The sequence below is a fragment of the Choristoneura fumiferana genome, chromosome 17 (genome assembly GCF_025370935.1).
Source record: "Choristoneura fumiferana chromosome 17, NRCan_CFum_1, whole genome shotgun sequence".
In the NCBI taxonomy this organism is placed as follows: domain Eukaryota; kingdom Metazoa; phylum Arthropoda; class Insecta; order Lepidoptera; family Tortricidae; genus Choristoneura; species Choristoneura fumiferana.
Genome location: NC_133488.1, coordinates 1590931 through 1616128, shown reverse-complemented (window position 1 = coordinate 1616128; position 25198 = coordinate 1590931). Strand labels below are relative to the sequence as shown.

Genomic DNA, 25198 nt, shown 5'->3' with positions numbered 1-25198 from the left:
TTGACTGTCAGTTGGAAGTCAATTGGTTGCTAGGCAACCTTACTGTTTACTGTCAACATAAGCTATCAAATGTGTGTTATTTTAACACAAATCACAAACTGCTCGTTTTATAGTATTTTTTTCATTTATCGAAACTTAACATGATTAAAAAAATGTTAATATCCTAAGATATATGGATAAAAAGTGCTTTAGGTAAAACTTGTGCAATTTATGTTCTAGAACGATTAAGTACAACCCGTCCGCTGATGAATAGTGCGCGCTTTGTGTCGCGTGTTTGAACATACCTACTATCAGATTGTTTTTTAATTGGTACTATCGTAGTGTCGAAATCAGTATGTTATTTACTGCACGGCGTTTGGGTGACATGGGGGCACCGCCTATACCGGCTCTTCAACCGTTGTCCAGGCATTTTCCGCAATGGAGTAGAACTGCTATTCTAACTTATGGAGGAGGAGAAGACCCAGTAATACAGGTAAGTTTAGGTATAAATAAAATTTAAAAAAACGGCTTTCGTTCTACGCTATTTATCTTTTATATTTCGTTCACTAGATTTTTTTACAAACACGGCAAATCACACTAGACACTGCCACACTGTACCTTCTGATAGACATTATAGTATATAAAAAACATACATTATAAGCAATTTTAGCTAATCGTTTTTTGAATAAAGTAAATATTAACTGTACCTAGAGAAAAGACCTAATAAACAAGATGCTCTCTTTTATTGCAATTGTACCTGAGCTTTTAAAATTTAAATTGTTCATTTTAAGTCTCTTCAAATACAGTAAAACATAGGGTAATTTACACAGCGTGGAAAGTGTTCGTTTCGGTTTTACTGCTTTAGAAATTAAAAGATAAATATGTAAAATTATCATATTTTTCCATTTCATGTGATTTTGATAAACTTCTTATCTACTTATTTATTTAACCTGCATGCGGGCTTTAGACGATTAAACGTTAGTAATTTGTGAGAAAGTGTGACAGTTAACAACTGCCACATGTATTTTTTTAGTTCGTGAACTGAGGCTATAATTAAATTGTGTACCAGATAACTACTGATCTAATAAAATCGCATGAACATGATCGCAATAAATGAATATGAATATGAAACAGTAAAGTAGCGATGATGAATTATGTGACATAAATAATTAATTTCATCAATCTTTGGGGGTTCAATAAGAAAATTAAATATAAATAAATATATACTAAGTCGTGGTGGCGGCCTTTGTTTGGTTTGACCTATGGCCTCACAAGCAGAGGATCTTGGGTTCAAACCCGGGGCTCACACCGAAATTTCAAAATTCATGTCTGAAATTACATTTTAAATTTACCACGAGCTTTATGGCGAAGGAAAACATCATGAGGAAACCGGCACAAATCTGCGAAGAAATTCAATGGTGTCTTCGAATTTCTCAATCCGCACTGGGCCCGCATGGGAACTACGATCCAATAAGCCCTCTCATCCTGAGAAGAGGCCCAGCAGTGGGACGTATAAGGCTGGGATGATGATGACAAAATAAATCAAATTTATTCAAGTTCTTGTGCATACTTTATTCAATTCAAAAAGCGGTCCACATAAATACCTACTTACGAATTGACGTAAATTCTGGTAATATTTTAAAATAAGTTAATGAAAGTTGTGGCAAAGTTAGTTTTTTAGGTTGTTAACTTTTAGCGAAATCCATACTAATATTATATGCAAAAGTGTGTGCGTTTGTATGTTTTTGTGTTTGTATGTTTGTCCGCCTTTTGGCATATAGATAGTTTATGGGCCCGAGAATGACATAAGCTACTTTTCATCGGGGAAAAATGCAAAGTTCTCGAGGGAACAGTGCATAATAACCGAATTCCACGCGGGTGAAACCACGGCCAAAAGCTAGTTTGTTTATACCTAATTTGAATGGTGTTCGAGACCTACTTAAGTACGTGAACTTCAATAGCTTTCAATAACCCGACTTGTCAATTGTACATTTTTAACTAAAATTTAAATAGGTAGACTGCAACTTCCTTCGCATTCTGCTGGAGCTCTTCACTTGCCCGTGATAAAAAGTGTCCTGAGTGAAAACGCTGAGATAATGCAGCTTAATTAGGTAATCTGTATTGTTTAATGTGGTTAAGTAATTCCAGATGATAGTACCTCCTAGCCACTACGTGTACATACAAGCATAGATGTATTCAAAGTTGATGTCTTTATACAATCCATCTATACATGTCATGTATAGATGGACTACTATCGATACAGATAACATTTACTGTGTTATCAACTTAGCGCAAGTAAGACATACATAACAGTGAAAGAACAGAACTAGCAGCTGCCATCGTATTAGGTATATATTTTCCATATGATATTGTAACACAGACCTACTCTTTTCGCACCTGCCGCATGTTTTACCATATTTTTTTTTTAAAATGTATCAAAATGTAAATTTAATACATTACGTTTCCAATCACGCAATTGCTCTTAAACGCCGTAATTCCCTAAAATACCAATTTCCGAAAGCTATAATCAGACCTGAAGATGACACGCCACAAAGCCATCAGCACAGTTGGCAGCGGGCCACGGCAGTGAGGCAGTGATAGTGAGTCAGCGATAGGTAGAGCCGAGTGCGTCGGCGCGATCGATAGACACTGCACCCCGCCCCTTGCGACCCCGGGCAATCTTAACAACACGAAAACCCGGATAATAACCAAAAATAATCAAGTCCGGTTCAAGGGCAGTCGGCAACCTAAACAACATTATATTGCGATTTATTACGTGCAAGCAAGGTCGGACGCAAATGTCGGTGTGTCAGTGCAAGCACGCGCGTGCCCCGAGGTAGTTCACAACAAAGTTAATTGCTCGGTCACATCGGCCCGGGGCTGCAGCGATGGCTTCCAAAGTCCTCGTGCCTACTGGACCCTTTACCAAACTGCAAGTAAGTGTCTATTGGTAACGGCAATAATTAAACAATAATGTAGCTAATTTAATTAAAACTATGATTTTTTAATTGCACCTAGATCGAACACCAATTATTTTTTATTAATTAATGACCCGGATAACTCACGTCTTAAATCGAGTTTAGCTCGACATGTTTTAATGTATCGGAGCAAACTCAGCGGCTTTGCAAGTCGCGTTGCTCCGAAGACGAATACGGATTAGCCCGAAACATGTCGAGCTAAACTCGATTTAAGACGTGAGTTATCCGGGTCGGTCATGTTCAAAATTATTTTTATTTTAATTTGTAGTCAAAATAGGCGTGTACAATGCATATGATGATTATTGAAATTCTTTTCAAATATGTAGAAAAAACACTGAATGATTGAACACCGTTAAATGTTTAGTGAAGTTATAAAAAAGAAAGAAAAATATCTCGATATAGTATAGTGATTGCATGTGTAGTGTAAAAAGTGCATCACAAATCACAAAGAGATGTTACCGGACAATGACATCGGAAAAGCCACCCCGGCATTTCACACAAAGAGATTCATTGATAGGGCGGCCCATTTTTTTCACCTGGTATAAATCATTTTAGTAACAAATAAAAATAAATAATTGTTAATGTACAAAAACTAAACCGTACTTAACTAATTAGCGATTAGCAAAAATAATTTTTCACCTCAGCACCTCAAACAGGCAGGTTTTGCTATGAGAAATCAGTGAGCAAAATCGCATTTTGCTCACTCCGTGAGACAAAGTAACTTTTTAATTTTTTTTTTAAATGCTGAGTACAGTGTTGGGTCTACTCACTGAATTCCAAATATTTGAACTTTACTTTGATCTGTCATTTCACTTCAACTCGAAAAAAGCAAGAGATAGGATCAAATTTGTCGATTACAAACTTAAATTAAATGGTATTAAAATATATCGAAATATTTCCAAAATGTAAATTTCCCGATCTTTTAATAAAGTATGCAACCTCGTTGCACGAAAGCCGCTTCTCTTGTTTTTTTTTTTATAAAAGAATTCGTATACTGCCTCTACAGTATAATTATTATTTTAAATTGAATGATTTTTTAACAAATCTATTTATGTTTATGTAATAAAATAAAAATCATATTTAAAGGTTAATTGTTCAACTTTTCAATTACCCCGAGATGAGGCTTTTTGCAGTATTAAAAAATAAGTGTGACATTAGTACAAGAAGTTAAATTTTATGAGTATGCGATTTGTATTGTAGCTACTGGACTCTTTTTATGGTTTTAAATGTAATTATTATATTTGAATAATCGGATTCTATTTTAAAAAAATGTGTTTGTTTGTAAACAGGTAGGTATATGTGGTTTTATTCTTATGTTACATTAAATTATGTTCTCGCTGCTGAGGTGAAAAATTGTATGTGTCACACGAGACCAAAGTTTTTTTGCATCTCGTGTATTTCAATCCCTTGCTGATCTCAGGATTCTAACCTAGAATCACTCGCTAACGCTCGTGATTCAATTATAATCCTTCGCTTACTCGGGATTCAAAATCAACACTCGCAACAAAAAACAACTTTGCTCTCTTGTTGCACAAATAACTATTTAATTGCTTAACAATAACGATAATAGTATAATGGTGTCAATATACGACCTGAGTTTTCCTTATTAAATAACTAGGGATTCCAACATAATGTTTTACCTGTTTAGTCTAATTTCATAAGACTCGCGATCTTTTCTTTTCATTTCATTTAGACTACGACTATCTAGCTAGTTGAGTCATTTTGTCTATCTAGTTGAGTCGTTTTTAGGTTCTAGATGCGAAAATAATTCAGAGACAGTCAAATGCAATATTTTTATTAATAGTGAACTGGGTAAAGTAATAATAGAGCATAACAGTAACAGTCAACTAAATCTACCACTATTTTTCACGCTCTATCTAGACTTGCAACTATACTTGAGTATAGATAGAGTCAAGAGCCATACTTCTGGATCATGAATGCATGATCTAAAGTTGAAATAAATTCGATTCCCTTCGATTACTTTAGAGTACAATAAGTTCTTCTCTCAACTGGTCCAGGTAAAGAAGGCTCCCGCGGAACCAAGCAGCAGTGGTTTCGTCTTAAGCGGTGATGCCGTCGCCAGGGTCGCTCACTTGGAGCACAGTGTGCGCTTCCTACAAGAACAGCACCGGCTGATGCTGGGTGGCCTCCACAATGAGATCGAGGCGCTCAGAGAAAGGAATAGAGGTAGGCACGAGAAAATTCATGAACGTTGTCCCTTACGGAGCTAAAATGATCGTCCAGTTTCAGCTTTCCACATGGCAATGCATTTAGAAGTGATTGATCATCTACAGCAATGTATATTTCCGCAACTCGTATTGTTTATCGCACCATCTAAATAAGGCTTTATTATTTCAATATATTCAATGTACCTATTCAATTTTATTGGGTGTGATTAGTAATAATTTGTGTTATTATAAATATCATATTGCTACGACTTACTTCAAATTGTATTTGTCTATTTCACGTTTTCTGAGAAAATCGAAAAACTTCTTTTAGTATCTACCTAGTACAGAATAGTTTACGCACATTTCATACGAGAATTGAATTTCTTAGCGTATTGGAGTGGTGACTGAGGATGCGCAATTGGCGAGTTTGTTCGTTGTTTCCTTCATGTTAATATCCTATACTATATGTTTTTCATGACACTGCCTTAATGCGGCAAAAATGTGAAGTAAAACTAGTTAGAATTATCATTGTCAATGTCAAATAACTTCACATGAAGAAACAGTTTATTTTTGTTAAAGTATCACTGAGCGTTATGTTAAACTCACAACACGCAATTGACTCATAAAGCGTGCCATTATTTTTATACTAACAACAACAACAATAATCATAATTCAGTGGAAAAACGACATGCTAACTTCGTAGTAAAATTTACACAGGATATGAAATGTAAATTTAAAGAGAAGGGAATTGGTGTTTGTTTTCATTCAGAATCACTACTGTTCAACAAGTAGCAGGACTTATCACGCTAAACAGACGAGTAATATTTACCTTGACATTTAATATTGACTATGAGTGAAAATACGAAAGTCAAATGTTTTAAAGAACAGTTACAAAAAATCCTCCATTTAGTTAGGTATACAGTTAAAAAACAATACCTCTCCTTGCAGTCGGTTAAAAAACTGAATCGTGTTTCAGGGCAGAACCTTTTCTCTGCAAACATCTTGTTGACATTCCATGTTGCATCCAAAGACAACATTTTTCTCACTCTTTGGGCTGTGTTATTTATATAAAACTCTGACAAAAAGTGTGCAAGCTTGATGTATAAAGGTTTGCATTGCAAGTTAGATTTATGTTTTCTTTCAGTACGTTTTGTTCATGGAGACACGTGTATAATGTTAATGCCACCCATGATACGTCGATTACACGCGGTACATTGACATGTTGGGTCGATAGTATCGATCCATGTCTTTGAACTCATGTGGTTTTATTATTCAGGATCTGAAATTGGCTTCAGTAATAGTTAATGTTTTAAGATTGAACGCTTCATTCTCGTTACTATGTTTGTGTATTTTTGGTGTAGAAATTTAGTTTTTTTTGTAGTGTTATCGTTATCACTATTACATGCAGGTATATGCTACCTTTATTTACATTTATTGTTCAATTCTATTTATTTTCACCAGATCTCCAGTTTCAATTGATATTCAACAAGGAATCATCCCCAAAGAATACCTCGCCTGCTTCCGAAGAAAATGCCGATAATACTGAGGTAATATTATATTGAACATTGTAGTCATCGCTAAACAATTGGACTTAGATACGAGAAATAATTGATTAAAATTTAAATAAGGAATTAAAATCATAAACTCTAAAAATCCTGAAACGCGCACTTTAGTTTTACGAGCGCACTTTAGTCATGCATTATAATAAATATATTTTTTAATTTCGAAGTTTTTTTTACCAATGGCCTTTTTGTTTGATTCCAGCCGCGTATAATAAAATAAGTATATTTTTAAAAGTATCACGTTTAACGTTTTTACGGTAAATGGACATACACTGAGTCTTTGCCGTATTGCGTAACCAGTTTACATACACTGTAATAAAATTGCATGTTCACTAGGACCAAGTATAATCTTATATTGATTTTATAAATGAATATATTTATTAATTTGTATTTATTGTCTATGAAAAGGAGGAAAATCTGAAGCGTGAGGTGAGCCGTCTTGAACGGGAGGCGGCGGCGGCGCGGGGCGAGGCGCGGGCGGCGGAGGCGCGCGCGCTACAGCTGCAGCGATTGGTCGATGCTCAGAGCGAGTGAGTAAAGAATGCACAGGAGTAGAAAATGCGTACGGAATAGAGATGGGAAAGCAGTATCGATAAATGTCCGGGATTTTGGAAATCCCACTACTAATATTATGAATACGAAAGTTTCTGTCTTATTGTTTGTTGGTTACTTCTTCACGTTTAAACCGCTTAACCGATTTAGACTAAATTTGATACACAGATAGTTTCAGTCTTGAGGAAGGACATGGGATAGTTTTTATCCAGGAAAATTGCATAGTGCCCGCGTGATAACGATGAACGAATTCTACGCGGACGAAGTCACGGGCAACAACTAGTCATTAATAAAAAAGAATAATTGGAAACCTGTTTCACCACACAATGATAAAATTTGTGTGAAAGATATATGTGATGCGGGCCCCTATTGATTTAGTTTGAATAGGTCTACTTAGTCATACTAGATGCGCTCGATTTTCTGCGGTTCGGTAAACTTAAACAAAATTGTATGGAAAATTAATGACACGTAAAAGTAACAAATAACAAACAAAATAAAACAAACAAACAAAACAAAGTAACAAAAAAATAAAAAAGTAACAAATTTGGAGTTGAAATAAAAATACAAAAAGACTCCAAAAAACCAATCATAAAATAAATGACGTTATAAGCAAAATTTCTACTTCCTCATTTGGAAATCGCCTACGAGCCGGGCTCTGCAATCCATACACCTACTAAAGATCTAGTGAATAATGATTTTTCATCGTATTTTGTCAGATAAGTTCGTATTTATCTTGCTATCTCAATTAGATATAATGACCCGGATAACTCACGTCTTAAATCGAGTTTAGCTCGACATGTTTCGGGCTAATCCGTAGCCCTTCGTCTTCGTTATATCTCAATTAGTTTCAGTAAACTTCAGTAAGCTAGTTGAGAAAGTAAGATTTACGAACTTTTCCGACAAAATACGATGGCAAAACATAATTCACTACATAACTACTATTAGTACGGACGACCGGACAGCCAAGTGGTTAGAGAACCTTACTACGAAGCTTGAGGTCCCGGGTTCAGTCCTCGGTCGAGACAGATGAATAATACCTACGAATGTTTGTTTTCGGGTCTTGAACGTTTAATATGTATTGTTTAAGTGTGTATTTATCTATTTAAGTAAGTATGTTTATCCATTACTTAATATCCATAATATAAGCTTTGCTTAGTATGTTACCAGGTCAACTGATGTCAATTGTCCCATGATATTTATTTATTAAAGCAGCGTTTCCACCAGAGATGTGTGAGGATGTGTTGCGAGGTATATGTTTTTCAGTAACCAATAGAAACGCTTCATTTACCTCGTCTGAGAGATGTGCTGTGCGAGCATGTGTAAATGAAGCGTTTCCATTGGTTAATGAAAAACAAATCCCTCGCAACACATCCTCGCACATTATTGGTGGAAACGCTGCTTTATAGTTCCTGCAGGATAGTGATATTCAAAGACGGAGTCGCGAACAACAGCTGAATCTGCTATTGTTTCCCAGCAAACTGCGCGCGCTGTCGCTAGCCGGGGCGGCGGACGGGGCGGGAGGGGCGGACGGGGACGCGGCGTGCGCGTGCTCGGCGCACGAGTCCCGCGCGGAGCTGCGCGCGCGGCTCGCGGACGCGGAGCGGCTCGTGCGCCGGCTGCGAGGCGACGCCGACCGCCAGCGGAGAGAGGTACACGCCGGCGCCGTCACTAACCTACTGTTCGACGGCGCGCACGCACAAGAAGCGCACGTACGTCGCTAGAGATTTTCAATAACTTGCGGGTGTGGGGTTGTACACAATATATATATTTAACTAGCGACCCGCGCCGGCGCAATATTCAAAAATAAGGTCTATAGGGCACTTCACGCACATTTTGATGTCCATTTCTTCTTGAAACATTTTGGAATAAACGTAGAGTAAATGTATCTTATGCATTTCATGCTAAAAAAGACATTTTTTAAATTTGTAATATCATTTGAATGAAATTTTCGATTTGAAGAATTTTAAATTGTAATCCAAATATATTGAAACAGTTTTAAATATGATTTTTTTTTTTATAAGAATTAATACAAAGATTTTGGTCGGCATTTTTTATCATCTTTTAATAATGTAAAAAAGTAATTTGTGAATCAGATTTTGCGGAGGATCAATGAACTAACATCAATTGGTAGGTACTTTGCTCACCCGCGACCTTACGATAGCTACGTCTATGCAACAAATGTGTGTTCATGCATCTCACAAACCGTAAGGTTAGCCGCATACTGCGTACGTAGCCTAAGAGAGAAAAAGATATTTATGGGACTGTTAATACACCTGAAAGTTATTGAATATTACCACCAATATAATAAAAATGCATGTGGATGATTTATACGCAAAAAATACTGCTCCATTGCAGGAATTTACGTATGCTTAATATACTATGCATATATATTACTATGTTATAATAATAACAACTCACACTATAAGTATAATACAAAAATATTTTTAAGCCAATGTAATGGTAGATTACGAAGTACTTATACCGACTTTTGTTTCAATTCATATTGTGTAATAGTGTAGTAGGTACTTAATTATTTCTTCAAACCTTAGCTTGTCTACGACATAAATGGACCTTAAACCCTATCTAATAATTATGATAGCTCAGGGATACTCACAGAAAATCTTAGAAGTCTTCTATCTAAGCTCTGAGCAGCATCTGGCAGAACCAAATAATTAGTCGGTGACATACTAACAATAGGGGGTCTCGAACTAATAGCTTCTATAGAATATAAATAGTGCCGGCTCTAGCTCTTGATCAAGGTAGAGCGAGATTGTGTACACCACTTCCGCGCCTTTCAAAATGCGCCATCATAATTTTCGATCACAAACAATCACTCCTCTTACTCTACCCTGGCGCTGAACATAAACGTTGATGCACTTATTTACATTTTAAGGAACGACCTCCATCCAATGACTTTGCTTTTGCGTCTTATACTGAAGTACTTTGCATTTTAACGTAAGGCCTTTACCTATTTCCTATAACATTGTCAAAGTTGAAGTGAATCGTGTAAATGAATCGCCGGTGTCTGCAGCTGCAATGCATGAAGAATTCACTGCACGCGTCGCTCCGCGCCACCGGCCTGGACGGAGGATACGGCTTCCAGAATAACTACCACTTCCCGCCCGTCCACACGCCTGACTTCTGGAGGGAGCCGGTCAGAGAGTGAGTATCGTCTGCATTAACTTTAACCTTTGCATCACCGTGACCACGTTAAATATAAAAGTCGCCAGGCTTCTATATTGCAATGCTTAACGCAATTGAACGAAGGTTGCTTTTGCATTGAAGTAATGGACGTTTATATAGGTCGTTGGCGTGGAGCCTGCGGTGCTTTTATATGAGTCGTTGGCGTCCAAAAGGCGTTCCAATATGGTCAGACAGAAGCAATGAAGAAAAATTATTCGGATTGTTGCCTACTGGTTTCATTACCGCACTTTGTTTGGTGTAGTTAATTATTTTTGTCCTCATCACATCACATGGTTGTTACTTGGTAGCCTAGCAGCGTCCGCTTCACATGTCCGCTTTCACATAAACTTCGGAAAACTCAGTGCGAGCCGTGGTTTGAACCCACGATCCTCTGCTTGAGAGGCCATAGGTCAATCCACTAAGCCAGCACGGCTGATGAAAATACTTATGAAAATATTTTGAGTAATTTAAGGCACAATTTTGGAACCGTATCTCATTTTAACATTTTAGGCGTTAACAAATGTATCGCGGTCGCCACAAGTACAGGGATCAGGTTCTACTTCTACTTTTGCGACTCGGTCGTGGTTGTGTACCTATCATACACAACCACGACCGAGTCGCAAAACTTCTGCTGCGTATGATTATATAATGAAGCAAGGTACTGACGGGCAAAAGCGACTGCATTGGGTGACTATGTTCGTACTAATCAGTAGGTTGCAGTGGCGTGTCGCGGTTGTCGTCAACATATGAATGATACCTTTAAATTAAGATTGTTTTTTTGGCATCGTTTTGTATTTTTTACTTTTACGGTCATCCCGTAAAACCTAAATTGGAAATACAAACTGAAATATAGATGCACAGATAAACCAGAAAAATAAGACCAGCACTGGGAATCGAACCCAGGTCCTCGGCATTCCGTGCCGTGTGCTATACCGCTGCACCACTGCTGGACAACGGTACAGACACGAATTTCCCCTATGCACCACATATCTCAGCTTGTTTGTTTCTTATTTTAGCCACTTAAGCAGTGACGCTAAACCTTAAGCAGTGACATTAACTTTTCCAATGATTTGCTCCAATCCAGAGACTACGCGATGATGGGTCGAGGGCGGAACGCGCGGCGGCCGCTCACCCTACCAGAGCTGTCAGGCCAACAGATACACCGTTCAACTGTCTACGCCAATCGTTAGTATTCTCACTAGACATTAAATACATGCGAAAAGAGTGTCTGTGTGATTATCTCGATATTCCCGCGGTGCTTGTGTGTAAGTTTGTGACTCTTCCACACAAAAACTACTAAATGAATTGCAATGAAATTTGCTACTTAAATCTATATACCTCTAACCGAGCACTTATTGTATAATATTTATTTATTTCGGGGATTTCAGAAACGGTTCTAAGGATATATATGATATTTGCTAAATAAGTATGTGGGGGGTTTTGTTAGCGAACAATCGATCTATCTTGGTCTTATCTCTGGGAAAACGCGTGTTATCGAGTTTTAGCCCAAAACTAATTCATAAACTGGATCGCAATCCACTCAACCTTAATCAAGGTAAACCTCCCTTGATAAGTACACAATCGATTGAATCGATCAAACAATAGGTTCTTCATTATTTTTCAACGCTCAGGCCCGGAGACAAATTAACCGCATAATGCAGCGATGATTTCAGATCACACCCGGCCACGTGCCAACGGTTACGACAAGAAGAAGCAGGCCAATGGTGACGCTCCACCAAAGACTCCAGAGGAACCTCCTGGTAAGCTGCCAAGCCAAAATAAAAAAAATTACAAATGTAGTAAATAAACCTACCTACGTGAAAATTTGGAACACACGACTCACATACGTTCTTGTTTATTGTACTGACAGATGAGAAGAATCCCGGAAACAAGGGATTTAAAATCTCGGATTTGAAACCCCTCACTAAAATTTGATTTTTGTATATTATTTTGTTATTTGTATGCGAAAAAGTTAACAACAGAACGATGAACTGATTCATCGTTATCTTTTCTCTAGGGGAGACTATATACCTTCAGCCGATTTGATCCGGCCATTATACATATAAAAATATACTCATGGATTTGTTAAAAATTTTGTTTTATCAACTACACGAAGCAAAATAATGTTGTCTTTTGGTTATTAGAATTTTACTGACTTCAGCACCATTTAATCTTACCTTTTTTTGCTGCTCCTATGTTCGCCAGAATTTAGTTCTATTTCTTCCTATTTCTTTTTTTTTTTGGTTGCATTGCAGAGCGGCACCGCTTAGATCCAATACGAACGAACATTACAAACCTCGAAAGTCCGATCGTCGACTCTATCGATAAGTATCCAGAGTTGAAAATCGTTGTCACAAAAATGATACCTCAAGTATTAGGTGAGGGAATTTTTATTTTTTGTTTTTCAAATGCAACTAACCCTAAGGGCGTGCTTCAACACTGATTGGTACATTTTATGTGACGGTTATGTCATGCCATCTCTGTTTATTCTCACAAAACAAAAAGAGATGGCATCCATCACTGATATGTCACATACATTTGTCAACGAGTGGTGAAACATACCCAAATGTTATTATTGTTTTGTTTATTGCCCTACTAACATAATTATTATCGTAACACATATTTAATTTTATGGGACGATGACAACTGCTGGACATTCAAGGATTTCTACTAGGTACCATCGATTTAGTGTTACCCATAGCCATAGCATTTTCCCATGATGTTTACTAAGAAAGAGTGCGGCTCGATATAAACCATAATTTGATATAGGTAACTGACTAACTGTAGCATAACTAAAATAAAATCAAGCTGCTAACTAACTTTAATCTAGAAATGGCCCCGTGACTCTGTGCTCAAAATGCAGTTAGCGTTTTCTCATTGATTAGCATTTGAAAGAGACAGTTGCTGACCTTTTTATATCATTTATTTAATTTCTTCAATCCTTTTCGGGAATTCAATGTCTGATGCATAGGTACATCACTAAAAAATTTAATGCTCAATGCTCACAACATCAAACAATGATAGGCAGTTGGGCATAATCGTGGATTGTATTGAAGTTGCATAAAAAATACCCGTGCCAATATTTTTGTAATCTTTTGTCTCATCCGCTACACTCTTGACAATGTTTTTTTTTTCTATTCGACTGGATGGCAAACGAGCAAGTGGGTCCCCTGATGGTAAGATCACCACCGCCCATAAACATCTGCAACACCAGGGGTATTGCAGATGGGTTGCCAACCTAGAGGCCTAAGATGGGATACCTCAAGTGCCAGTAATTTCACCGGCTGTCTTACTCTCCACGCCGAAACACAACAGTGCAAGCACTGCTGCTTCACGGCAGGATTAGCGAGTAAGATGGTGGTAGCAATCCGGGCGGACCTTGGACAAGGTCCTACCACCTGCAAATGCCTGCCTGATTGTGGTCGTCGGTTTCAGCGTCGGATCAGCAGGGATACTACAAAATTCGAAACTTGAAGTTCGTATCGTACCGTCCCGCCGACGCTTATAATTATTTAGTACGAGAGTGAGAGGGACGGTACGATACGAACTTCGATTTACCAATTTCGTAGTAGCCCTCCAGTAGCGAATTTTCGTGACGACTCAATTTCAGGATAGAATGTAGCTTATTTGTTACTCCAGCCAGACGTCGAACTATGTTCATACCGAATCTCATCAGTTTTGGCGTGAAGTACTTACCTAACATTATACACGCATGCACGCATTATAGACTACGAATTTTGACTATGTATTTATAAAATTAGTAGGATTATTAGGACGCGTTAAACACTTCATCTAGCTGGATGGAAATACGAACTCCGGTCTGAAATAAATGTTTTTATTTTTTTTAATAAAAAAAACATAAATTATGTTCCAGCGAGCACAGCAGCAGCGCCGGAGCGGCGGCGGCGCAACAACCATCGCAAGCACGCAACCCTCGACCACACGTAACTCGCCGCTACTGTCCTACTCTGATGCAATTATTAGCGGTGTGGGGGACAGGGACGGCTGATGCGAGTCGACGTCGACTAGACTGTGTAGTCAGCACTGAAGAACGCTACGAATTTTCACTCTATGCGATTCGATAAACGTTAGGATTGGGTTTGTTGAAAACTTGTGATTATAAATAAGCGTTGATCAGCGATTTGGTTGTATACCGCGGTATAACAAGTAGAAAAGTTAGTGTGGATACGACACAAAACTTGCGATACCGATTAAACTGTTTAAAAAAGTTATTTTAGTGTAATGTTTACCTACCTATAAATAAAATAGGCATTTAATAAGCAGCATTGATTATTATATTACATACCTACATATTATTCAGGGAAATTGTTGTAGCTGGGGACTCTTTAACTTGTGTATGTAAACCTTTGTTATCTTAAAAAATAAAAACCAGAGCGGAAAGAATTGAACCACATAGGCATATGGGCATTTACAATACAACACTTTCAACTAACGCATGTTTTTCATTTAAAACCTTACTTAACTATCAGATAAAGCAACTGTTATTACCTAATTATTAAGAAATTCAGATAAAAAAAAAAAAGTCCGTTTCTAACAACATGTAGATGGCGTATCCATACTAGCTGAATGATTGAGAGGTTATTGACCGCCAGCTGCAACCGAATCCCAGATCACTGAAAAATACTCGTAAGTCATTCCTGTCCCGCCGTCGTTGGTTGCAGCTCTCGTTGATGTATTCTTAGATGGACTAACTTTACAATCACAGATTGTATTTAAATATAATAGACAAGGTAGACACCTACTTACAGTCGAGGTACTTATGTCCTAGTTTTGTCAGGACACACGTCAAGATTAATTTTATTGAAGTGATACTGTAACTGTAATGCATTATTATAATATGTAAGTCTCATACATAGGTACATAAAATCACGCCTCTTTCCCAACGGGGCATACAACTCTTGCTTCCTCTACATTCATCAATCTTTTCATGCATGCACGTCGGTTTAGAGTAGGTACTCCTGACCCGACCTTTCTTCAGAACGTACACCGTACCGTGAACGTACGTCGTCGTGTAAGTCTCAGTGGTTTTATATCGCAGATTACACATTCTCGTTTATTGTACTGAAATATAAGGCGAATCCCGGGAACCCGGGTTCTGTAATCCCGGAGTCGAAGTCCCTCACTAAACTCCGATTTTTATGTGAAAAAAATAATAACTGGAACGAGAAACTGATTCAATGTTTATCATTTATCAGTTTATGATGAATAAATAGTACCTACTATGATTTATTTAGGACGGAGACTGAACAGATGGCCGTTGGGATCGAAAAGTTCTCGAATGGAGAGCGCGGATCAAGTTTTTGTGGTAACAAAAAGGTTGTTTGTTACCACAAAAACTTGTCGCATGTTAAAAATGTTCTACTAATACTTAAACGACAAATAAAACTAAGAAACGGCCAAAGTGATTTAAGTCAATATTTTATTTTATTAGTAAAATTTAACTTTAGAACTGCCTACATTGAACGAGAGCTGCAACCTGTAAACAATATAAAATGTAGCCTTATCCAATATTAATCTAAATACTATTATGATTATTAAAATATTATTAATAATATTGATATGATATTATATTTATTGCGACTTGATGGTGTTTTTTTCGCTTCCTAGACCACTTACTGCAGGCAGCAAAATCCTTTAAATCTTTAAATCCTAGCTGCTAATAGGTATTAAAAAGTATGCGGGCGTGTTTGTCAGTCATTCACACAAAAACAGCTGTACTGGTTTGGATGTAATTTAGTATGTCCGATTCGACTGCTACATCTATCTAAGAGCCCCCGCAGACTGCAGACTTTCTATCGGCCGATAGTTTAGTTGGGCTTCTGAATTATACTAATCCTACTAATATTACAAATGCAAAAGTTTGTGAGTGAGTGAATGAGTGAGTATGTTTTTGAGTGAGTGTGTGTTATATTGCTGAGCTCCCTGTGTAGCTCCAGCGCACCCTTACCTAGAGTCTCGACGCCGAAAGCAAAGTAATGATATTGGGCGCCGAGACAGCTATATTTTGTGACCTTGAGGCGTCCCCGGGCGTAATACGACTTCAAATGATTTTGTACCTTATTGTAAATTCAGCAAGGTCGAATATTTTTGTTGGTACATTTATGTAGTCGCTATATACATGCACTATGTCCGGAAAAGGGTTAAACTATTGGATAGGTATTTAACTAAATGTAAACAAACTTCAGCTGCCGGATTTGGTATAGGTATTCAAGAATTTGAAACATTTTACTTATCTATCATTTTCAATACAGAAATGTAAATGGTTTAATAGTTTAATGGGGGAATTTCAATATTTAAGACACCAATTGACGTTGTTTTGTTTACATTTAGTTAAAGACCTATCCAAACCAAGAATAGTAGTTTCCAATTTGGATAAAAACAGAACCAAAATTTCAGCTTTTTATTGAAAATTTTTAGTTAACAAGCATTGAAAAAAGTTATAATTATCGCTATAGTTAAATAAATTACCCAAAAACCACAACAAGGAATTATTAACAACATCCTCATTCATCGTTAATATTTTTGCCATAACTTCCCTTTTCGAGGAAAATCGCTCTAAAACTAAACTATATATTTTGACATTCAACTCTAAGTTGGCTAAAACTCTTATTGAATATACAAAGTCCCAACAATTTTCAGTGATATTCTCCATACATTTCAATGTAGTTTCTATAATTTTGTAAAGCAGTTCCTCGTTCATGGATTCGTTGAAGTCTCGATGGCACGAAAGAATGAAGAGAAGTTGAAGCGACGATTTTGTAAGTTTCTTCTGTGATAGCGACTGGAGTATCAGCAGCACATGCTCTTGCCTGAAAAATTATTAACATACAAGTCCACTATTTTAAAAGTTTTTATTTTCGTAAACTTGCATAGTTTTTTAACCCCCGACGCAAAAAGAGGGGTATAACACCCGCAGTTTGACCGCTATGTGTGTCTGTATATCCGTATATCTGTGTGTGTGTGCCTGTGGCACGGTAGCTCTTAAACAGGTAGACCGATTTCAATGAGGTTTTTTTTTAATTTGAAAGCAGGTTTTCTAGCGATGGTCCTTAGACATGTTTTATCAGAATCGGTTCAGCCGTTTTTGAGATATTGAACTTTGAAGTGACAAAGTCGGGGGACAAAGAATCTGGACTTCGCAGAAGTATTTGATGAATGTGGTCATCGAGTCCCCCAATGAGGCTGGCATAATCAGCCTTGAAAAAAATTAGAACAAAAAAGTCGGGGTTTCTCCTACTTTTTGCTAACCCCCGACGCAAAAAGAGGGATGTTATAAGTTTGACCGCTATGTGTGTCTGTATGTCTGTCTGTAGCACCGTAGCTCTTAAACGGGTGGACCGATATGAATGAGGTTTTTTTTATTTGAAAGCAGGTTTTCTAGCGATGGTCCTTAGAAATGTTTTATCAAAATCGATTCAGCCGTTTTTAATTGACAAGTCGGGGGTTTTCCAACTTTTTGTTGGTTTGGTTATTATTTTTGACAAGGTCAAATAATTCTAAATTTGCCAAAAATTTGCCACTATTGACGTATTTTACGGCACTATCGGAGTAGGCGATCAAATTATTGTGGGTTGGTGTTTAATCATCATCATCATCATCATCATCATCATAAAATATCAGCTGTTGGATATAGGCTTCCCTAATGGTATGGAATTCTACTAATATTATAAATGCGAAAGTGTGTGAGTGAGTGAGTGAGTATGTTTGTTACTCCTTCACGCTGAAACGGCTGGACGGATTTGGATGAAATTTGGTATGTTAATAGCTGAACATCTAGAATAACACAAAGGCTACTTTTTATCCCGATGTTCCTACGGGATAGGGATAAAATCTTGAACTAATAACCGCTGGGCTTAGAGTCATGAAATTTGGTATGCAGATAGCTGGACATCTGGAATAAAACATAGGCTTCTTTTTATTCCGATATTCCCACGGGATAGGGATAAAATTCTCGAAAAAACAACCGCTGGGCTTAGACTCATGAAATTTGATATATCGTTTTTAATGTGACGTCAATGAACCCCACGATTTAATTTTCGGGAATTCACACGGGAATTTTTAAAAAGCCCGACATTTCAATTCAGCTGCTGGATCTAATGATTTACGTGTGCGAAGCCGTGGGTAAGCACTAGTGTTATCATATAATTGGATTTAGAACACTCGGCTCAAATCCCAGCTAGTCTAAATGAATAACTTTTGAGCATTTAAAAATCAGCTCACTATTCACCTGAAATCATCCCCCATTTGGTGCGCGAAATGAGCGAGCGCACTCGCCGCGGCGTCTACGACGTCGTCGCTCGGTGACGTCATCAGGCCGGCCAGTTTCGCCACCGCGCCCTGTGACATCATCAGGGAGACAGCGCGGGCGCCCGAGCCCGCCATATTGCCCAGTGTCCAGGCGCATGTTATCTGCAAGAACATCATTATTACAAATTGTTATTTTAGAACAAAAAGGACTTTGGGCCTAAGGGTTCTCATTACGAGAGAAGGCCTGTGTTTTGCAATGGGACATATATAGGCCGAGATGAAATGACTAATATTATAAATAAAATATGCTTCGCTGAACCATTAAGGTAAGCTTTGTAGGCTTGAGTCGGTCCTGAACTAAGAACTAAAATGAATGAATTCCCATCGCGGACCGAAAAGTAAACGATCTTAACGAGGTAAACGGACGGGAGCTGGAGTGAGACAGTAAACGAGCTAAAGAGCGAGCGGACGGCATGGCGCGGTGCTCGGTCGATGTGAACGAGACAAATAGTATTATTTCAAAGCGTATCCTGCTCAAGTGCGAGAGAGACGCATTTATTTTACATTGTACATTGTCCGCTTGTTTGATGATACCAAAAAAACCATACTTAGAAACCCGGTTAAACGAAACTACGACGATATATGAATATTTGATTGTTTTTATCTGATTACAACGTTATATTTTTATTAAGTATACTTACTCCTTATTTTTTACATTCCGATCTTTAGCTCCCAGTTCAGTTCATGACCGATTCGAGTCTAAACTCACTTCCTTCCCCCTTTTCCTGTTTCGGTCGGAGCCGCTCTTCGGAGCTAAAGGAACTAAAGGAACTAAAAACCGAACTAGTTCATTTGACCGATTGACCGAGCGCAACCCTAAATGGTGAACCATTAAGGGAAACGCGCAGTTTTTTATAGGCCATAGCACAGAATATAATATTATAATAGTACTAACGTACAGAATGGTTCACGCTACCCATTTTACCCCACTTTCAAGCGAAGATTGCAGGAAAACCGCAGGAAAAGCAGTAGGGTGCGCAATTATTAACAGACAGACACATTTTAAGTAGGTTTAAATAATAATTTAATTTAACATGTTTTTATTTAGAAGTTGTACCGATACAACACATTGTAAAACCCAGTTCCTTAAAAAGTAGTTTTACTTAAAAGCCGTGGTGGTCTAGTAGGCCGTGGTGGCCTAGTGGTTTGACCTATCGCCTTTCAAACCGAGGGTCGTGGGTTCAAACCCCGGCTCGCACCTCTGAGTTTTCGAAATTACGGAATTACATTTGAAATTTACCACGAGCTTTGCGGTGAAGGAAAACATCGTAAGGAAACCTGCACAAACCTGCGAAGCAATTCAATGGTGCGTGTGAAGTTCCCAATCCGCACTGGGCCCGCGTGGGAACTATGGCCCAAGCCCTCTTGCTCTGAGAGGAGGCCTGTGCCCAGCAGTGGGACGTATATAGGCTGGGATGAACGAACACATTTATTTAAGCGATTATATCTAAGCCATACCTATATATAAGTATCTTTAAATGTCATTGGTAGTACTCATAGTACTAGGGTTTTGCGATAGTCAGCCCTGTGTATCTTACGCGCACATTGACGCGTGTACAGACGTCGTCGTGGCCTATGTAGATTCAAGAACGCGTATTTTGTACGTCGTGGCCGCCGTATGGACGTGTCGGGTGGCGTGGCGTAGCGTCGAGTTTTAGTAGTGTGTTTCTACCTTTATAATATCGGGATAAAATATTAAATACTAGCCGTCACCCGCGACTCCGTCCGCGTAGAATTCGTTTATCGCTATCCTGCGGGAACTTTGCAATTTTCCGGGATAAAAACTATCCTATGTCCTTCTCTGGGACTCAAACTATCTGTATACCGAATTTCATCTAAACCTCCATACATCTAAACATCTTCACAAACTTTCACATCCTACTTACTACTAATATTATAAATGTAAGTTTGTGAAGATCCAACGACACCCCACACCATAGGGTTGGATGAGAAAAAAAATCACCCCCACTTTACGTCTATGTAAATTGTTTTTTGAATTTTTTATTGTACCATTTTGTCGTCATAGTTTACATATATATTCATGCAAAATTACAACTTTCTAGCATTGATAGTCCCTGAGCAAAGCCGCGGCCGGACAGACAGACAGACAGACAAGGCGAAACTATAAGGGTTCCGTTTTTGCCATTTTGGCTCCGGAAAAAAAATTGTTTTTATTTAACGGAAGGCAGACTTACAGCCAAGTCAACGTTGAGGCTGTCCAGTGCTGCGAGCAGATACAGCCCCGCCGCCTTGGCCACCGCGGCGGACGCGCGTTCCTCGCCTAGCGACAGGTTGCACAGGCAGTCCGCTGCCACGCACTGCCGGCTGCCCTGCCCTGGATACAAATATAATCCACTAATATTATAAATGCGAAAGTGTGTTTGTCCGTCTTTCACGCCGGAAGGGAGCGACGGATCAACGTGATTTTTGGCATAGAGATAGTTTATGGGCCCGAGAGTGACATAGGCTACTTTTTATTCCGGAAAAATGAATTGAAAAATGCCAGATCAGCATGCAATGTTTTAAAAAATCCAATTACCAGTTAATTCTCTCACTAATCCTCGTACCGCACCCTGAGTGTTCAGAACTATTTCCGTGTATTGTGGGTTCTCCAGAAGGCCATTCTTCAATGTGCGAAGATCTGACACACTCACCGCCGATTTACTTTTCAGTCTGTTTGCTATATCTGCTATTACAGCTTGCGTTACACTGAAAACATTAAGAATATCATTACAAACATTAAGAAAGTCAAAACTGTTTAAAGAAATACCAAGCAATACTTTTTTTTTCTTATTTTTGTTCAGGCTTTGAGGAGTGTTCAAAGGTGATCATGGGTGCTCGCTCAGTTCCCTACACAACAAGGGACAGGCTTTGCCAGGTGTCGGCTCTGAGAGCCAAAAATTGACCTGTCCATTGTGCATGGAACCCAAACCCACAAGAAATCTGCTCTCAAAGTCTGAGTTCCGAACACATTCCAACAACTGGGACAAGTTTTCTAATGCCACACTTAAGCAGTGTTAATGCCCTGTACAAGCAAACTTTGGAATGGACTATCTGTTTTTCTGCCTTGTTAGAACATGGGTGCCTTTAAAAGGTGAGTATTACTTCTTGCAAAACCAGCAATGCACCAGCAGTTCCAATGGTACTGTAGGTGTCCATTATGTAAAATGCATTCCCATTTATCTAGGGCTGCCATCTCTAAAATTTGGCTACCAGGACAAGACGCGTGAAAACCCCAGATTTTGGAACCCAAAACTAGGACAAATCCGGGGAAACCCGGACGGATGGCAGCCCTACATTTATCTGCAATTATAGTATTAAAAAAACACCAAGAATGACATCAGATTACTAATGTACTTTTTTAAAGCACTTGGATTGCTTATGTATGGGCAAAAAACTTTTCTCAAATAATCACATCCTAAACTATTTCACTCAAATTATCATTTCGCAAATAAATCAAAACTTATTAATTAAAAAATATAACATCCAAGACTAAGGTGGGAACTCGCTTCACTTTGCTGTCTTAGGCCAGCTCCACACGTTGGCACCAACGTTGGCCCCAAGCGGGACGCGGTTATAAGGTGGAATGAGATGGATACATTGGATGAATGAATATATACATCTCATTCCACCATATAACCGCGTCCCGCTTCGGGCCAATGTTGGTGCTAACGTGTGGAGCCGGCCTAGTCTTAGTCTTGAAGTCTTCTAGTCTAACCTATTTGAGTTGCTACCTGCCCGAACAAGTCTTGTCTTGCTCACTTGTTTGTTGCTATAAGTTGGGTAAGTATGTGAAATGATAATTTTAACAAACATTCTTTGGAATATAATACCTATTAACCAAAGGAAGACACTTGGTTAATAAAAGTTTCTCTAAGTAAAACTGAACAAAGTAGATGCCAAATGATAATTTAACCAAATGAAAAGGTAAATAGAGAATTTACTTTTGACTGACGATGTTGCGGCGAACATTGGTTTCTTCGTCTCTGCAGGCCCGTCGGTTGACCATTAAAATGGAGCGACTGTATTCTCTGATTATCTCAACAGGTTGATCTTCCATTTCTTCTTTTAAATTTACTGACTTATCAGCCTAACTGTAAAAAAACTGTGTTGTGCTGCGCAGTGCAATTCCATTTATTTATTGTCATACATAAATGTAATGTCATACATGACAGTTAAGTTACTGATGGATGACAGTAATAGAGAACAGACAGAGAAAGAAAGTATTAAATTTTGAAAAAACTTTGTCCGAATTGTAGTAAAGAATTCGTAACTCAACGTGGCTAATATTTTTGTCGATTATTTGTTTGGATATTTATTCGTACAAAAGCTATACTTAATCGACAGAAATAGGATTCACTTTAGGAAGTAATAGGAATTACATTTGATAAATTTTCAAGTTGGTGTCGAACACAAACTTTCCACAATCAATGAAAAATTAAGAAAAGGCGAATTAAAAAAAGTCCTACAGATTAGAACGTCTGATTTGCATCATAATAATTAAAGCAAAATCTATTGTTATTGCTTCTGCTCTTATGATGTTGTACCCTTGCCTGGTTTGGACTGCATAAGGTTGTTAGTTTGATTTAGAAAAATACATTCTTCGTTTGTCATTTCGTGACCACATAATCTACATAGGTACAGAGCCGTATTGCCTAACGTTTCTGACGCTCGCGATCGCAATCAAATGACAGTTTTTGTATGCAAAATCTATCATTTGATTGCAATCGCGAGCGTCAGAAACTTTAGGCAATACGGCCTCAGGTCTTTTATAAAAAAGTTAAAGGGGATTAACTTTAGTACGTTCTGTCTGGGTTGCTATTCTTAAATTATCTAAGGTTGCTAGACTGGCCAGCGAAAGAGATGACCACGCATTTTTTACGAAACTTTAATCTCGAATCATTTTTGAGACTGTAAAATTTTTCATATTGTCAATCTAGCCCGGCTTAGCTAATTTTGATAATAATTCGATAAATTATTTTCTGTGTAATTCAATCTACAATCCTCAAAATACATAATGTTTTAGATTATCTATCTATCTATATAAATAAAAATGAAATCGTTATATGTGTTGCTAAGCGCAAAACTCGAAAACGGCTGAACCGATTTCGCTTATTCTTATTTTGTTGTGTTCGTTATTGTCAGGAGAAGGTTTTTATGGAAGAAAATAAGAAAAAATACAACGGGGGCGAAGCCGCGGGCAACAGCTAGGCCGCAAGCGGGTTGAAATGTGTATCTATAAAGGGCGGCCGCTGTGCTGTCATGCTATCTCGCTCACACATTCGCTCTGTCCATTCTATACTCGCACAGCGTAGTATGGACAACAAAAAAACAATCAGTCAGCATATGATTTATAAAATCTAGAATGAAATCTTTATCCTTCGGATACCGATTTTGACTTCACCTAGGAGTTGACTACACAATAAAAACCGGCCAAGAGCGTGTCGGACACGCCCAAAATAGGGTTCCGTAGCCATTACGAAAAAATACGGAATCTTCCAAGTTTAGGTATATTTTATAAGCCTTGGCTGCTATTTACTCATAAACTATATTTTCCTTGAAAGTTTGATATACTTACTACCATCCTGATTTTTTTTAAGATTTTAGAGGGGGGGGGGACGCTCGATTTTTATGAAAATTTGCACTTTAAAGTTGAATATTTCGCAAACAAATCACTGAATCGAAAAATCGTTTTAAAAGACCTATCCAACGATACCCCACACTATAGGGTTGGATGAGAAAAAAAAAATCACCCCCACTTTGCGTCTATGGGAGGTACCCTAAAAAAAATATTTTTTAATTTTTAATTGTACCATTTTGTCGGCATAGTTTACTTATATATCCGTGCAAAATTACAGCTTTCTAGCATTGATAGTCCCTGAGTCCGCGGACGGACAGACAGACAGACATGGCGAAACTATAAGGGTTCCATTTTTGCCATTTTGGCTCCGGAACCCTAAAAACATATTATTTGCCCTTTTTCGTTGTCGCAGTCGGATAATTAACCGTTAATAACTGCATTTTATCGGTAGCTAACCATAAATTTGGTTAATTTTATTAACGGTAGCTAACGGGTTTTTTACAACTATAGTCTCGGATGCACTGTGCGGGTGCACACCTGCTGGTGCGGGTGCAGGTACAATCTGTCGCACGCGACGCTCGCAGTTAGCGCAGCTCAAACTATTTTTAACCCCCGACGCAAAAAGAGGGGTGTTATAAGTTTGACCGCTACGTGTGTCTGTAGCACCGTTGCTCTTAAACGGGTGAACCGATTTGAATGCGGTTTTTGGTTTTAAAACAGGTTTTCTAGCGATGGTTCTTAAACATGTTTTATCGAAATCGGTTTAGCCGTTATTGAGATATTGAACTTTGAAGTGACAATGTCGGGGGTTCTCGAACTTTTTGTTCGCTAGGTTAGTTCACTAGACGTCCACCCACTCCATGCAAA

The 25198-nt window shown here is 38.2% G+C and overlaps 2 protein-coding genes across 7 annotated transcripts; one reads left to right on the top strand and one right to left on the bottom strand.

The window, feature by feature from the left end:
• The first annotated feature begins 87 nt into the window (after positions 1-87).
• LOC141437321 (uncharacterized) lies at positions 88-16026 on the top strand. Of its 6 annotated transcripts, none has more exons than XM_074100602.1 (10): positions 88-472; positions 4976-5144; positions 6587-6672; positions 7096-7217; positions 8714-8888; positions 10271-10401; positions 11507-11607; positions 12084-12182; positions 12678-12800; positions 14297-16026. In XM_074100602.1, the coding sequence occupies exons 1-10, from the start codon at positions 335-337 to the stop codon at positions 14368-14370; spliced, it is 1218 nt and encodes a 405-aa protein (XP_073956703.1). In that variant the 5' UTR covers positions 88-334; the 3' UTR covers positions 14371-16026. The 6 variants fall into 6 exon arrangements, with proteins under 6 accessions (XP_073956703.1, XP_073956702.1, XP_073956701.1 ...); XM_074100601.1 differs by having other exon boundaries at positions 8714-8948; positions 12096-12182; XM_074100600.1 differs by having other exon boundaries at positions 8714-8948.
• Positions 16027-16829: 803 nt separating this feature from the next.
• LOC141436755 (uncharacterized) lies at positions 16830-22933 on the bottom strand. Its single transcript, XM_074099788.1, has 5 exons — positions 22695-22933; positions 21290-21459; positions 20946-21085; positions 18671-18852; positions 16830-17252 (listed from the first exon to the last, which is right to left on the bottom strand). The coding sequence occupies exons 1-5, from the start codon at positions 22808-22810 to the stop codon at positions 16844-16846; spliced, it is 1017 nt and encodes a 338-aa protein (XP_073955889.1). The 5' UTR covers positions 22811-22933; the 3' UTR covers positions 16830-16843.
• Between the last annotated feature and the right edge of the window lie 2265 nt (positions 22934-25198).

Excerpts from the sequence above, each read along its gene's own strand:
- LOC141437321 (XM_074100600.1), top strand. The coding sequence starts at position 335 with ATGTTATTTACTGCACGGCGTTTGGGTGACATGGGGGCACCGCCTATA. Across the intron at positions 473-4,975 it reads GAGAAGACCCAGTAATACAG|GTAAAGAAGGCTCCCGCGGA; the intron begins GTAAGTTTAGGT and ends CAACTGGTCCAG. Across the intron at positions 7,218-8,713 it reads TTGGTCGATGCTCAGAGCGA|CAAACTGCGCGCGCTGTCGC; the intron begins GTGAGTAAAGAA and ends ATTGTTTCCCAG.
- LOC141436755 (XM_074099788.1), bottom strand. The coding sequence starts at position 22,810 with ATGGAAGATCAACCTGTTGAGATAATCAGAGAATACAGTCGCTCCATT. Across the intron at positions 21,460-22,694 it reads CGCAACATCGTCAGTCAAAA|TGTAACGCAAGCTGTAATAG; the intron begins GTAAATTCTCTA and ends TAATGTTTTCAG. Across the intron at positions 17,253-18,670 it reads CAAATGGGGGATGATTTCAG|GCAAGAGCATGTGCTGCTGA; the intron begins GTGAATAGTGAG and ends ATAATTTTTCAG.